We start from the raw sequence: 15,373 nt of genomic DNA, 5'->3' as shown, positions 1-15,373 counted from the left end.
TTGTCCTTCTTCTTCTTTTTATCTCCCAACTCCGTCATTCACTCATTCATATCTTCGCGATCTCTCGAGTTACCACTAACATTTGAGGATCGGAAAATGGAAGTGCCGGTGATCGATCTGTCTCCGTACCTGGAGATCTCGCCCGCCCTGAGCAGCTCCCGCCCGGAGGAGGTGGCAGACCAACTGGGGGCGTCGCTGATGGGGCTGTGCGGGGAAGTGAGCCGGATCCTGAGGGAGACGGGGGCCCTGATGGTGAAGGATCCCAGGTGCTCCGCCCTCGACAACGACCGCTTCATCGACATGATGGAGAAGTACTTCGACGCCCCTCCTCACTTCAAGCGCTTCCAAGAGCGTCCTCACTCCCATTACCAGGTCCACCCCCCCCCCCCTCTCTCTTCTTCTTCTTCTTCTTCGGCTTCCTTTCGCTTACCATCTCTAGCTTAGCTTGCTCACACAAGTCATCGACAACGTTCATGTTATTTTAGAGCGTCATGTCTTTGGAGACGTCTTTGCTTTTCGCATTTGTCCTCCTTGCCTTCAACCATCAACTTTTCTTGTTCAACTTAATGAGTACTAAAGAAAACAAAACAAAAAAAAAAAAAAAGCTCAATCCGAGTATGTTTTCTTAGCCATGCACTATGTAACACAGACATGAACACGTAACACTCGATACGACACGTCATTTCTAAAAATAAAAAATTTCGAAACGTTTCAACACGTTATATATTGAATATATATTTTTAAAATAAATAAATAATAATAAAAAAATCATATAATTAATTTATACTAAAAGTATTAATCTAATATTTGTTAATAATAAAAAGAGCTTCAGGTTTTTTTTTTTTTTTTGACAACGGGAGACTAGTCTTTCCGTAGCCTGTATTCTCAAGTAGCGGATATGACAGGTTGGAGTAACCCCTGAAGGCATAGAAGTTCCCAAGAGCTTGGTGGACGAAGAAATCCAGGAGAAGTTGAAGGCAATGCCCGAGGAGGTCCGGCCAGCTATCCCAAAGGGCCCGGATCTCAAGTGGCGGTACATGTGGAGAGTAGGCCCCCAGCCGTCGAACACCCGCTTTCAGGTCTTCCATCTCCTCTTTTTGCTTCTTTGTGTTCTCTTTTTGTCCTCCCCTCTGTGCCCTGGTTATTCATTGACCCGTCTCTTAAGCAGGAGCTGAATTCGGAGCCTGTCATTCCCGATGGTTTTCCTGAATGGAAGGAGACCATGGATGCCTGGGGTTACAAAATGAAATCAGCAGTAGAGGTGATTCACCAGCATGATCCTCTATCCGTTCATACTCGTTTTCATTGCAATCGGTTGAATATTTTTTGTCTGATGTAATCCGATATGGTGCGTAGACCGTCGCCGAAATGGCAGCAATCGGCTTTGGCTTGCCAAAAGATGCATTCACTTCTCTGATGAATCAGGTGATGATCATATAGCTTTGAATTTTTCTGCAAGTTCTGCTCGACTTCAGCTCCATCATCGAAATTGGAGTTTGGAAATGAAAACTAGTCTGAGTGAATTTCCTCCATCATGCATCCTCTCGGATAATCTTGAATGTGATGTTTCCCACATTTACCACTTATTAGCAGTGTAAATCCACAGAATGTTCTTTTTTTGGTAGAAGTATGTAAAAGATATCATGAAGCAATACAGTGTCCCCGTTACTCATAGTGACTTAATTAATCATTATTCACGCTGTTGCTCACGCAGAAGACCTTTGAGACCATTGTTGATAGTGACTTCTTGCCAAACTTGCTACCCTCTGACCAAACAGAGTCACCGCTTTTTGCATTACCTTGATGGCTTTGTTAAAGACTTAAGAATGTGCTGTGGCAGAGATGGGCGTTGCTGGCTGTCTTCGAGGGCACTTGTTCTAACCGGAAATCTTCATCTTTGTTCATTCCTTGTTCTATATAATGTTTCATGTGATGAAGTATGGTTTTCGATTTCCACAGGGACCACTTCTTCTTGCCCCGACAGGAAGTAACCTCCGCCAGTACGGGCAGGAGGGAACCGTGTTTGCTGGGTATCACTACGACATTAATTTTCTTACTATTCATGGTAGAAGTAGATTCCCTGGCTTGAACATCTGGCTAAGGAATGGACAAAAGGTTGAAGTGAAGGTTCCTGTCGGTTGTCTTCTTATTCAGACTGGAAAGCAGGTAGGGTAATGCAGAGGCAAGCTCTGTTATCCACTCTGAGAGACATTGATGTCAAAAGGAATAGTTCAGAAAAGTCATTCCTCTTATTTTCCAAGCTATCTTTGACTTTCATGTTTCTTTGTCAATATCTCCAAGATCATTCCAAGCATTCGCTTTCATTTTGCATTGCCAATAACTCTAATATTATTTCCTGGCGTTCCTTGACCTGCCTTACCAATATTGATTTACATATGTTGCCTTCCTCGTGCAATGGCATTATACTGCAGATAGAGTGGCTAACTGCTGGTGATTGCATAGCCGGTATGCATGAAGTTGTTGTAACAAGTCGGACAATGGATGCTGTGGCAGCTGCATCAAAGCAAAACCGCAGCCTCTGGAGGGTATCTTCGACAGTGAGTATCAATATGGGCCGCTACTGTCGGTATTTGGATAATTGTGTTAATTTTATATGGACCTTGCAGTGCTCAGTTTAAATTATGATCAGAATTATGTGTATGTTGTCTGACTTATTTTATCTGCCGTGTGTAGCTGTTTGCTCACATAGCAACGGATGCCATGCTGAAGCCTTTAGGCCATTTTGCGGATTCCCCACTTGCAAGCAAATATCCTCCCATGTGCGCTGGAGAATTTATCAAACAAGAACTTGCTGTGATCAATCTGAAAGGAAGCAAAGGAGAATCCTGATACTCTTGTTCCTTGGACGACTCTGGTCTTTGAATAATCAGAACAGCATAGCATGTTCAGTTAATTTGAAATGTAACGAACGGCGGTTGTTCTTTTTATATCCCTTGTTTGCTAAGTTTAGGTCAGAAGGCATCAGAACCGTGAAAAAAAACCCAAATTGATGTAGAATGGTGCTGCAAGGACCGCCCGTGCGTGTGTTTTTAGTTCATTGGTCTGGCTAATCGTGACTTCAGTCAGATAATAATATACATTTATGGTGTGTTTGTTTGCGTTTTTATTTTTTGTTCATAAACAGAATTCTTGTTTTTTTGTTCCTATTTTTTTGTTCCGGGGAACAAAAAAAGAACAAAAACGCGTTTGTTTGCATTTTTGTTGCAAATCTATTTTTTTGTTTAGGGAACAAATTTGGAAAGAAATAAAAACAAAAAAAAAACATGTTTCTTGTTTCTAGAACAATTTGGAGAAACAAATTCTCTCCCTTCTTTCTTTTCTTCTTCTTTTTCTTTGGCCGGTTGCCGGCCTCGGCCATGATCGGCGACCAATCGTCGAGAGCCGACAACACCATCGAGGGCCGGCGACTTTGCTAGAATGTCGCCGGCCGAGCCTCGCTTGCGCCGGCGATGCTCGTCCTCGCCGGACCACCGCCAGCGACCGGTGGCCTGGAAGAGGCTCGCCGCGCCGATCGCCGACCATGGCCAAGGCCAACGACTGGCCAAAGGAAGAAAAAAAGAAAATTAAAAATATTAAAATAAAAATATTAAAAAATTAAAAGAAACAAAAAACGAACACAAATTTATCAAATGTGTTTTTTGTTTTTTTATTCCTAGAATCTGTTTCTTCGTGATTGATTATTTGTTCATGTGAATAAATTTTCTACAAGTGGTATCAGAGCTAGTTATATATGATTGTAGAACCCAATCTTTTTTTTAAAGGAAAAATTTGAGATTTTCCTCTTTGAGCTGAATATGGGCATTATTTTATCGTGGGGATTTTTGCTCGATTGATCTTGAAACCACAAAACTTTTGTTCTACATGTTGAGATGTTTCCAACCATAATAATTTGCATAATTTCGTTGAAAATTGAGAGAGAATTTTAAATTTGAAATTTTAGGGTTCATACATGAAAAAGTTCTAGAATTTTTAAATTACTTGCAATTGATTGATGTTCGTTGTAAATCATTGCATGGGTATTGTTATATATATATATGTGTGTGTGTGTTTTAGCATCCTTTTGTTGCATTAAAGTAAGCCCCCATCTTCCTCTCCGTTCTCTAAATTTCGAAATTTGGAGAACCGTTGCTTCATGCTCGTTGCTTCAGTGACATGATTGTTATGGCATGATCGGTTCGATAATCGATTTGGTTTTTTCTTGAATGGGTTTGCGGAGATTTTGTTGTTTTGTGAGCCTGTTTGAGGGTTAAGTTGAATAGTAATGGGTTGACTATCGGTAATAAATTACTCGGTAGACATTTATGTAGCTCCCAGTAAAAGAACTCAAATCTGTTTTTTTTTTTAGCGTGGTTTGTGCTTTGCAGTTAATCATCTGCTTGTTTGAAAGCGGCAGTGAAATCCCAAGGGAGGTTACAGTACAGTAGCTGACCGCCCGAAATTTGTCAAATTTGTTTGGGTTTTGTCAGTTTTTTGAATCAGTTTGTGAGAAGGATTTTGATGCTGGAGAATGGTGGGTTTAGGGATTGGGAAATCCCATGATGTGGTCTTCTTGAACATTGTGCTTAAAGTAGCATAAATTAAAGTAAATTTTTAGATAGTTTGAAATTGGGAGGGTCTGATTCTTTAGTATATAAATCTTTGTACTGGGGATGTGGTTATTTATTTAATTATTCTTTGTTCTTCCTCTGTGGGTGATCAGATTACAGTAATGTTCTTGAAGAATATCTCCGTAACAGTGGCATTTATAAAAATCCCCAACTTCAAATTCACGCTTAGTAAGAAACCGTTGCACATGAATTTTAGCTTTTTCCAATATATACACAGACCGATTGGTGCAATTATATGATTTTTGCTGACAACAAAAAACTATCACTCAGCTAAGAGATGATCAATTCTCAGCTTTGTAGGCAAGTAAAGCATAATGCAAAAACAGAATATGACTTTTTCTATGTAAGCAGCCCACTTCTTTTTGCAAAAACTGAATATTTAGACCAGAAAACTAGATGGAGTAGAAAATTATATATAATTTTGGTCTGAAAAAGGCATTGACGATTTGTTCGGTTCTTGCTTTGTAGTGTCAGGCTAGATTTAGATCTTGTAACCTATTTGGGCAGCAAGTTTGAAATTTGATAATTTGATACTGGAGCTTCAAATGTTAGGACTGGAAGGAAGTTGAAATTATGCTTTTAATCCGCGGGAGTTGTTCGTAGTAGTTACTCGGATTTTAGGGTGCGTTTGTTTGTGTTTCTATTCAAAAATTGTTCTAGGGAACATAAATAGAAAAAAACTATTTATGTTCCGGGGAATAGCTTTTGAACAAAAGAATGTGTTTGGTAAGTGTAAAAAAATTATGTTCTTGAAATAGAAAAAGAACATAAACATGTTTGGTAACTGTACTGAATTTATATTCCTAGAATAGAAAAAAACAGAAACACGTTTGGTAACTATACAAAATTTCTATTTCAAATTTTTCAAAAGTACTCTCTTTTTTTTTTTAATAAAGTGTAAACTTGATATTGAATACTCATTCTCATGAAATGCTCATTAATTTAATTTTGTTCATGATGAGTGAAGACAAACATTCTGAACATGATCATAGGTGCATACTTGGTAGAAAATTTTGTAAGTAAAGTTTGTATCAAATTTTTCTCGAGTGCATTTTTTATTTTAATTTTTTTATAAAGTGTAAACTTGGTATTGAATTCTCATTCTCATGAAATGCTCATCAATTTAATTTTGATCATGGTGAGTGAAGAAAAATATTTTCAACATGGTCATATGTGCATACTTAAAAGAAAATTTTATAAATAAAGTTCGTACAATAAGAACTAGCAAAAGAAAAGAGTATCTTATACATCTCAACATGGACCCTTCGATACATGACATCACAATAATGAAGTAATATAGTTCATTGTTCAACTTCATCACAGTGAATACTTAAAAACAATATTACAAAAGTTGGAAACACAGAGTCAACAAATCTCACGCATATTGTGATCCCTTGCCATTTTATTTGTAATACTTATCCTAAGCATGTTTATCCTAGATGCCTGCTCATGCGATGTATCATCTGCAACCTCCACTTCTGTAGGTCCAAATGGATACTCCGGATCTCCATATATGGAAACATTTCTGTCCATCCTATCTTGATCACGAATGTAATTATGAAGAGCACAACATGCAATTACAACAAGTGCTTGGTTCTGAATTGTAAATTGAGGCATATGTCTCAAAATGGTGAAGCGATTCTTTAATGCCCCAAATGACCTCTCAATTACATTTCTTAGTGAAGAGTGCTTATAGTTGAAAAACTCTTTTGCTGTTCTTGGCCGTCTCCCACTCCCTCTATATTCGCTGAGATGATATCGTTCCTTTATAGATGGAATGAAAAATCCTGGAACTGCTGCATAACCAGAATCTACCACGTAATATTTCCCTATAACATGATATATATAAATTTGTTGTGATATTCAACCATAATATAATCACAAATGTCTATGTAAACAAAGTAAATACCAGGTGGTGGTCGGGGAAATTGCAATTGAGGAGTTTCGAGTCTTTGTCGAAAGCACTCGAGAATCGTTTGCACCCTTCCCATCCAAAGATACACGAAAGTAAATTTCATATCAAATGAGTAAACACACAACACATTCTAGGTGGTAGTCCCTTTCCTACCTCTAAATCGAACTTGCTGAGACACCGGGATAATAGCATTTATATGCGTGCCATCCATAGCACCTACGCAGTCCTGTCAATTTATTATCAATCTAAGATTGTATAAGATTATGAACTACATGTATTTGACGGTATAAAGTCGATATAGAAATCATACCTTGAAATAGCGTTTATGGCTAGGATTCATAAGAATTTATTATGGGATGATATCAAAGGACGGTGGTTTGATTATCTCTTTTGAAAGTTTGATAATTGCTTTCAACACTTTGTTGAAATACTTGCTTATCGTTTCTCCAGAATGTTGAAATCTCTCACATAAATCTCTATTTGAGCTACCGTGACAAACCAAAGATAAGAATATCCCAATTTGTTCATCTATTCGAACAAATCGACTATCTTTCAACCAACCCTTTACCCTCATTAAATCACATAAATTAAGAAAAACATGTCTCTCCATCCTGAAGGTTTCATATATCCTATCTGAATGTCCATAAACAATCTCCATTATCCATTCGGATCCTAATAATTTACTATCCCTAATGGGTTCTCTTGTATGCACGGACGCGTCAATCACAACCGTGCACAAGCACGCTAGAATATGTGAAGATCATCATCATCCAAGAATTGTTCAACTGGTTCTACCTGTTCACTAGATATACTATTTGATCAATCTTCCATAGTACCTATACCATCACAAAAATATAAAAACATCAATATAGATTTTGAAAATATATCCAATAACAATCAATAACATAAGTCATAGTCTCAATAGAAGATGCCATTACATATAAGTACCAAGAGTCTCACACTAATATCTTTAAAAACTACATATTAATGGATAACATAAGTTATACAGTCTAATGAAACCCCATTCAATCCATAATATATTTCCAAACATCTACTAAAGATGATCAAGAAATCCATTTCTCTTTTTAGGTGGGGATTTAATGAAAGCCACCCTCCATGAGGCACTATTGCATGCTCGTTCCACTGCTTTATTATAAACATCTTGCTCTATCTCAGACATACTAATTAGAATATCCATCACAGCAAATACAGAGAAAGGGTTTACGTGTGATGGCGTAACCCCGAGGCCGCAGAGCCACTACCAGATTGACTTGACCTAACTTTCAAAAATTCTTGTATGGCTTTGCAAGTGTCATCAATATTGGTTTGGTTACTCTTCCTTCTCCTCTTAATATTTGGAGTCCTATCCAATTTGTGCTTTCCACGAGTTGAAGTTACAACATTGTCTGATGTAAAGACTCTCTCATCAATGTGGTGTTCACTGAAGTCATTTGTATGGCCACCACCATTATCACCATATGCTTTGCCACCATTGTTGTCACCGCCAACATTGCCATCACCATTGTCATCATCCTCCGACACCGTCAAATCTTGAGCATTTCCTATGACATATTGCCCAAGAACATATGTATCACCAAATACAATACATAGCTCGGGATACTAAGGAAATCCATCATTCTTGAATTTTGCCCACTTAACATTCTCCTATAATTTTCACAATAATAACATTTTAGCAATATAATCATACATTTTAAAATTTACATATATAATGACAACAAAATGACTAAAAAGTTAAAAAGATACATTGATGTAAGATTCTCATATACTTGGATCATCGACAACAACTCTTTTATTTACATTATCCCAACCAAATCCAGATCGAGACATAAGTTTCTGAAAACCGTTATCTTGTTTTTTCGGTTTATTTACCTTGTTCCTCACTGGACCATGCTATATTGGCATCCTGTCTTTCTAACGACTTTAGTTTGTATATTCCTCCACCCCGCTTTGTTGAAAGTAGAAGAGGTGCGATTTTCCTTTTGACCTCATCCACCAACAAATCGATAAATAGGTTGGTTACAGACTCGGTCCACTTTGCACTGAATGTCTTTCTCTCAGATGCCATTTAATCTTTGATGGGTTGAGCAGCATATGAGTTATGAGTTAAATCAATAACATAATACTATACATGCCATACACAAAGTCATTCTCAAGAGATGCAAGCAGAGAAGACTATAATGACAAAATTGACAATTCTTGAACTAACTTGTATAAAACAGATCATAAGTTGCATTTTGAGCTACAAGAACTACATAGTACTATGACTATCAATGATCAATGAAACAGAATGCTCAAAATAAAATAAAGAGCATTGTGAGAAACCTACCATGTCAAAATATAGGTTATATTTCAAACACTACAATAAAAGGAAATGTGAAAAGTTCAATCTTGCTCCAAATGAACCTAAATAACTACTCTCTCCAACTTGTTTTTGAGCTGTGAAATCCAAATGATCAGCTTGAGCATTTCATTGTAATGCTAGATATAATATGCAACCATGAAATTCATCCAACACAAGGCAGCATTACCCTTGGTTCTTACCTTCAAACACGTAAAGAAGTTCTTAAAAGTGGCTCCAGTCCTTGAGTGTTTCCTTTGTAAGTTTCTCAACTAGAGTCCCTCCTTGTCAAAAAGATAGCTCTCATGGTGATTTTGGATGAGCTCATAGTTCCTCAAAGATAGTCTAAAGAAATTTACCACCGGGTCGCTCAACCGAGCAGAGCGTCACTGCTCTGCTCGCGATGCTCACTCGAGCGAGCAAAGTAGTGACGCTCGCTCAAGCGAGTAAAGCGGTGAACTACTCGAGCGAGCAAAGCAAAGCAATGCTCACTCGAGCAAGCAAAGCAATGAATTACTCGAGCGAGCAAAAAGCGACGCTCGCTCTTGCGAGCAAAGTGTTGCTGCTCTACTCGCAATGCTCACTTGACCGAGCAAACCAACGGCGCTCGCTCAAGCGAGCAGAGCGTTGCTGCTCTGCTCGCGACGCTTGCTCGAGTGAGCGTCTCGCAGATCTAGGCAAGCGCTGGCTCAAGCAAGCTGTCACGCTTGAGCCTCGAGCAGTTGTCGCTGCTCTGCTCGCTCTAGCGAGCAAACGCTATCGCAGATCTGGGCGAGCAACGCTCGCTTGGGGCTTGAGCACGAGTGCTTGCTCGAGCGAGCGTCTTGCAGATCTAGGCAAGCGCTGGCTCGAGTGAGCTATCACACTCGAGCCCCAAGCGCCCATCGCCCCATTTGCAAGGGGTGGCCGCCGAAGCCCTCATCAAACGGTGAAGGAGGAGCAAAGCGCTGGTGAAGGATGAAACTTACCTCAAATCGGGAGCTTCACCAATGAAGGAGCAAAGAAGCGGCGGCTGTCGGCGCCGGAGAGAATAACGAGTTGGGAGGTGCTGGATCGCTTGACAAAGTGGAGAACCCGTGAGAGACAGGAAAAAGGAGGGACTTGAGAGGGGGTAGGGCACGAAAGCGAGAAACAAAAAGAAACAAGATTTTTGTGTTTTTGTTCATTTCAGGCCTTCAAAAAGTGTTTTGGAACAAAAAAATAACTTTTTTTTGTTTCTTATTTTCGTTCTAATTTTGTTCCAGAAACAAAAAAACATATTTTGAACAAAAACGCAAACAAACGCATTTCTGTTCTTTTTTTGTTCCCGGGAACAAAAAAACAAAATTTTTGTTCATAAACAGAAAAAAAAAAAACACAACCATGCACGCCCTTAGATGATGGGTAGAATTTTTTCTTGATTGAAGGAAATTGTTGTGGAAAGCGGGCTATGTGGTGTTGTTGACATGTTGTATATGGATATGGATGTAGAATTTTTCGGTAGCAAGATTTTGTCTTGGACTTGTCTTTGGGTGTATGGTTGGTGATCGTGATTGTGATGATGATGGAGAACTCTTCCTTGATTCTCCGTTTCTCCTTGTCGTGAGGCGGTCGTCCGTCTCGTTTTTCGATGTATACATGGAGGAGGGTCCATAAGATGAATTGCGGACTCGTGAAATTTGTATTTATTATTATTATTATTATTATTATTATTATTATTATTATTATTCAAGATTGGATTTTGGAGCTATTTCAAGATGGTAATTTTAGATCCTTGGTGATGATCTGCTCTGCCTATGATGATAGAGCAAGGCCATGATCCGTTCACTCCAATTGTATTGTCTTTTATCGGAGTCTCCAGTGTTAAGCTGCTTTTGGTCTATTTTGGATAGCACGACAAGGTTATTGTAGATATTGCAGCAGCTACGGTTGATCTATTGTTGTAATTGACCATTACATATGGAGGCTAAATGATGCTTTCTTTCATAACATATTGCAATTCTTGCTACGTAATCAACGTTCACTTTTCTATTTGCTATTTTATATTGGTCTCTTGCTTATATGTACTTGGGATTTGACATGAGTGCTTAAGATTGCTAATGGGACTTTTATTTATTAATTTAAACATGAGAACCTATTTACTAAAGGTGATGGAATGGTGAGTTGTTTTCCCTGTCTGAAGTAATTGATTATAGTGCTTGCTTAGAGTGTTCTTCATTTTGTTTTAGTTGAGGTCAAGTACGCAGCTTGGGTGCCATTCTTTTTCTTGTAAAGATTGTAGTTCCTACCTAGTTGTCTTTGTTTGATATTTGGTGCACAAGTAATTTAAACTTAAATACGAAACACGCGACTGAAGTGCTAGATGCACCTATTCTTTCTTTTGTTGGGTTAATTCAGTGATTTGGACTAAAACTATTTTTCTGACCCCCCATTTAAAAAAAAAATTGTGGCAAAAATTGTTGCTTGATAAATGCAATATGATCTTAGGAAGCACACGTCGTAAAATGCTTCATATTGTTTGATGAAGTTTTGGGCATTGATTAAATGGAACATTATTTACAAATTGTTAAAGTTTGTAAATTGTTGAAGTTCCTTATTGATAAAAATTAGTATACACAATTAACTGCCCAAAGGGGTTATTGTGTATATTAATTTGAAAACTGCATGAAGATAAATTCCAAAATTAAAAGATGGGGATGTATGACTCAAAAAGATTTATTTGCCCAAACGGGATAGATTTTTGGGTAGATAAATTTTTTAAAGTTATATGTAATTCCCCTCTATATTGATATATTAGAGATGAATGATGGGGATGTGTGACTCAAAAGGTTTTTTTTTTTTGGTAAAAGGTAAGAAATGTGTGACTCAAAAGGTTTATTTGCCTAAAGTAGATAAATTTTTTAGAGTTATATGTAATTCCACCCTATGTTGAGATAATGGAGATATATAATTTAAAGGATTTGTCTATCCAAATGGGATTGATCTTCGAAGATTATATGTAATTCTCCTTTATCGTCATATATTGATATCATGGAGATATATAATTTAAATGATTTGTCTACCCAAATGGGATAGATCATTAACAATTATATATAATTCTCCTTAATGTTGCTTTATAAACTTCAGGGATAAGTACACTAATGGTGCCATAAGTTGTGTATAGCGCTCACTTTTGTACCAAAAGTTTCCATCGGATCATTTAAGTGCCAAAAAATTTGAAAAATGCTCACTTTGGTGCCAACGCCGATCTGAACTGCTGGAAATCCGACGTGACCTTTTTTTATTAATTTCTTATACTGATGTGGCTTGCCGGAGAGTCCAGTCGGCGTGTAAACCACCAAACGACGTCGTTTGGCGTCTTAAACCCCAAGTCGAAACCCTAAATCCCCAAATCGAGAGAGAGAGAGAGAGAGAGAGAGAGAGAGAGAGAGAGAGAGAGAGAGAGAGAGGGGCCATGGCGGCGGCATTGTCTTCTTCCCCGAAGAACAACACCAGCACAGAGAGAGAGGCCATGGCAGCATCGTCTTCTTCTCGAAGAACAACACCCAGAGAGAGAGAGAGAAGCCATGGCGCAGCGTCTTCTTCCCCGAAGAACAACACCAGCACCAGCCACTCTTTGAACAGAGCCCAATCCACCATCTCCATCTGTGCCCTCCTTGTTTCCCTCGCATTCCTCGTCTTCTCTCTCTCTCTGCACCTTCAATCCCCCTTCTTCCTCCTCCTCCGCCCTCGCCTCCTATTTTCCCATCATTTTTTGGCCAAGCACGGTGGCCGAGCGACGATGGCCGAGCACCGTGGCTGAGCGACGGTAGCCGAGCACGGTGGCCAAGGGACGGTGGCCGAGCAAGCTAGGTCGGCGAGGATGAACAAAAAAAAAAACCCTAATTTCAATCATAAATGAGCTATACGGCGTCGTTTTCCTAAGACATCCATAGAAAACGACGTCGTTTGAAGGGTTTATCGATTTTTTTTTAAATATAAAGCCATGTAATCATTTTGGCCGGAATTTCTCGTCGGTGGCACCAAAGTGATCGTTTTTTCTCCGATTTGGCACTTAAGTAATCCAGCGGAAACTTTTGGTACCAAAATGAGCTCCATACACAACTAATGACACCATTAGTGTACTTATCCCTAAACTTCATGCTATGAAAATGGTGCATTATACACTCTGCCCAAATGAGAGTTTATAATGTACTAATTATTTTTGTTGAAATGCTTATTGCCCATAATTGATCTTATTGCATTATGTGTGGCAGACAGTTACTTTTACTATAAATAACAACAATGCCACGGTTGAAATGTTAATTGGATCATATATTATACTGTTAATGACTTAGTAAAAAAGGGAGACATTGTGATTGAGAATATTAGAACCGAGTTCATGTTGTCTCGATCCTCTAATAAAAGGCTTATGACCCATTTTGTTTAAAGAACATGTAAAAAATATGGGTGTCTTAGATTCTTTTGATTTCTTTTTTAGTGAGAGTTATATAATTTGTATCCTCCATTATGTTGTTGCTAGCAAATACCATATATTATAGTTATATATAGATTGATAATGCTTTTATGATGTTTATTAAAGCATTTATTTTGATAATTGTTGTTATTGATTCTATTGTTATCCTTTCTCTTGTTGACTGAGAAATGGAAATATAAAATAGTATATTTAAACAAATTTTAGTTTAAAGATGACTGGATGTCACTAATTATGAGATCTCATGTTGGATTGTGACATAGTCGTGCAATTTCACGTTGTTTAGAAATTGTGTTAATGTAGTTTCATGTCGTTAAGAAATTGCATTGAGAACCGATAAGAAATAGTGTATATTTTGATCACATGTTAGCACTATTTCTTACTACACTACTAGATTCATGATCCATGAAAATATAATGCTTATTATATGTGATTATGGAAGGTCCTGTGTTGTGATATTTTCTTAACACATTGATCTCCATAGTCCTATACTAAGGTTATATAGGATTGGATTGGTTTTGAGATGCCGTTATTGGAATATTATTTTTTTAAGTTGTGGCCACATAAAACAAAATTTTCAGTTATTAACCCGATAGTGTCGTTTTCAATATAAAATCTTTTTCAAAATAAAATAAGTTAATTAATGTAGCCAAGTGGTAGAATGTTGGAAATTTCCTATAATATGAGCTTACATTAATTAATTGATTTTCTATTTTAAATAATCGGGTTAATGGATATTCCAATATTTGTTGAACCCTAAAGTGATCTGATTCAATTGGGTATTAGCATCTATTAATAACGGGCCTGGTTGAGCAGCAAAGTGTAGGCAATTGTGTTTGACTAAAGCTCGTAATGGGAATGGCTCAGTAGACACGCTGTTGATTAGAGTTTGCTAGGTCCTCTCTCTAGCCTATAAAATGATAGGTTATACTTATCAGTTACTTTAATCCCATTAAAAGCTGCTATACTGAAATAGATCATAGAGAGGAAGGTCTGGCATTTCGATATATCACTGGTTATCACATTGATCTATTTTATTTAAGTGAAGCAATGGCTCAAACAGATACGCTTTAATTCCGTTGTGTTTTACAATCATATATGGATCTGTTTCTTCTTGATTGATTAATTGTTCATCTGAATAAATTTTCTACATCCTCTACTAGACCCAATTGTCCATCTCAACCATTCACATTGTCAATCTCTTTTGATTCGTTGCTATTGGTTTCTCCTAATTTAATCCTACTCCTCCTCCATTGTTGCTTTTCTTGTTGCCAACGACGCTACCCACCAAGCAATTGTTATTGCCGTCGAGATGCTATGAGATATGGCTAGGGAGGAGGGAGAAGGGAGGGAGGGAGGGAGGTAGGGAGGGGTGAGCAGCGATTGACATGTGATAGAAGGGGCAAATGGTGCCGGGAGGACATGATTGGATCTGGAGTTGTCGGTAGGGAGGATATAGGTGGAAGTGGGTAGGGTGGAGTGGGCGGTGATGGAAGCAACACAAACATAAGACAATTTGGTTTGTTAAAGGAGCCATGAGGTACGATGCAAGAAAGAGGGCGTATTAGGAGGGTTTTCGATAATATCTTAAAGTGGTAGGATTATATTTTTTTACAATTCAAAATATTCAGTTGATTTTTTATTTCACCGTGGTTGTGTTATTAGATGGGGATGGTCACCGGGGTTTAACAAGGAAGGGATTGTTGTCAAAAGATCATAATCTCATCGTCCCTCTCGAAGGAAGGCGATGGCGTGCCGTAATGAAAGGTAAAAAGAAAAAGGGGAAGGGAAGAGTGCATGGTGACGAGGATGAAGGGATTTTTTCTTTTCTAACGGGGAAAGGAAACGCCTCTCCTCTCCCGCCACTCCCCCCATACAAATTTCCATTTTATATTTTTAATGGCGGAATTTTGCGCTCGCAGGGTACCCTGTACCCAACAACGCGTACCCCACTCTCTCTGCCCGAGTTCCACGAGACCACTCTCTTCTTATGTGCAGATCGCACCTTATCTTCATTG

The 15,373-nt window shown here is 38.3% G+C and overlaps 1 protein-coding gene across 1 annotated transcript; it reads left to right on the top strand.

Moving 5' to 3' along the window:
• LOC104421929 lies at positions 1-3,125 on the top strand. Its single transcript, XM_010034096.3, has 7 exons — positions 1-372; positions 906-1,079; positions 1,169-1,261; positions 1,357-1,425; positions 1,960-2,166; positions 2,433-2,558; positions 2,695-3,125. Exons 1-7 carry the CDS (start codon positions 97-99, stop codon positions 2,848-2,850), a joined length of 1,101 nt encoding a protein of 366 aa, XP_010032398.1. The 5' UTR covers positions 1-96; the 3' UTR covers positions 2,851-3,125.
• Positions 3,126-15,373: the final 12,248 nt, after the last annotated feature.

This window comes from Eucalyptus grandis, chromosome 10 (assembly GCF_016545825.1).
Source record: "Eucalyptus grandis isolate ANBG69807.140 chromosome 10, ASM1654582v1, whole genome shotgun sequence".
NCBI lineage: Eukaryota > Viridiplantae > Streptophyta > Magnoliopsida > Myrtales > Myrtaceae > Eucalyptus > Eucalyptus grandis.
This window is presented reverse-complemented; position numbering and strand designations above follow the sequence as displayed.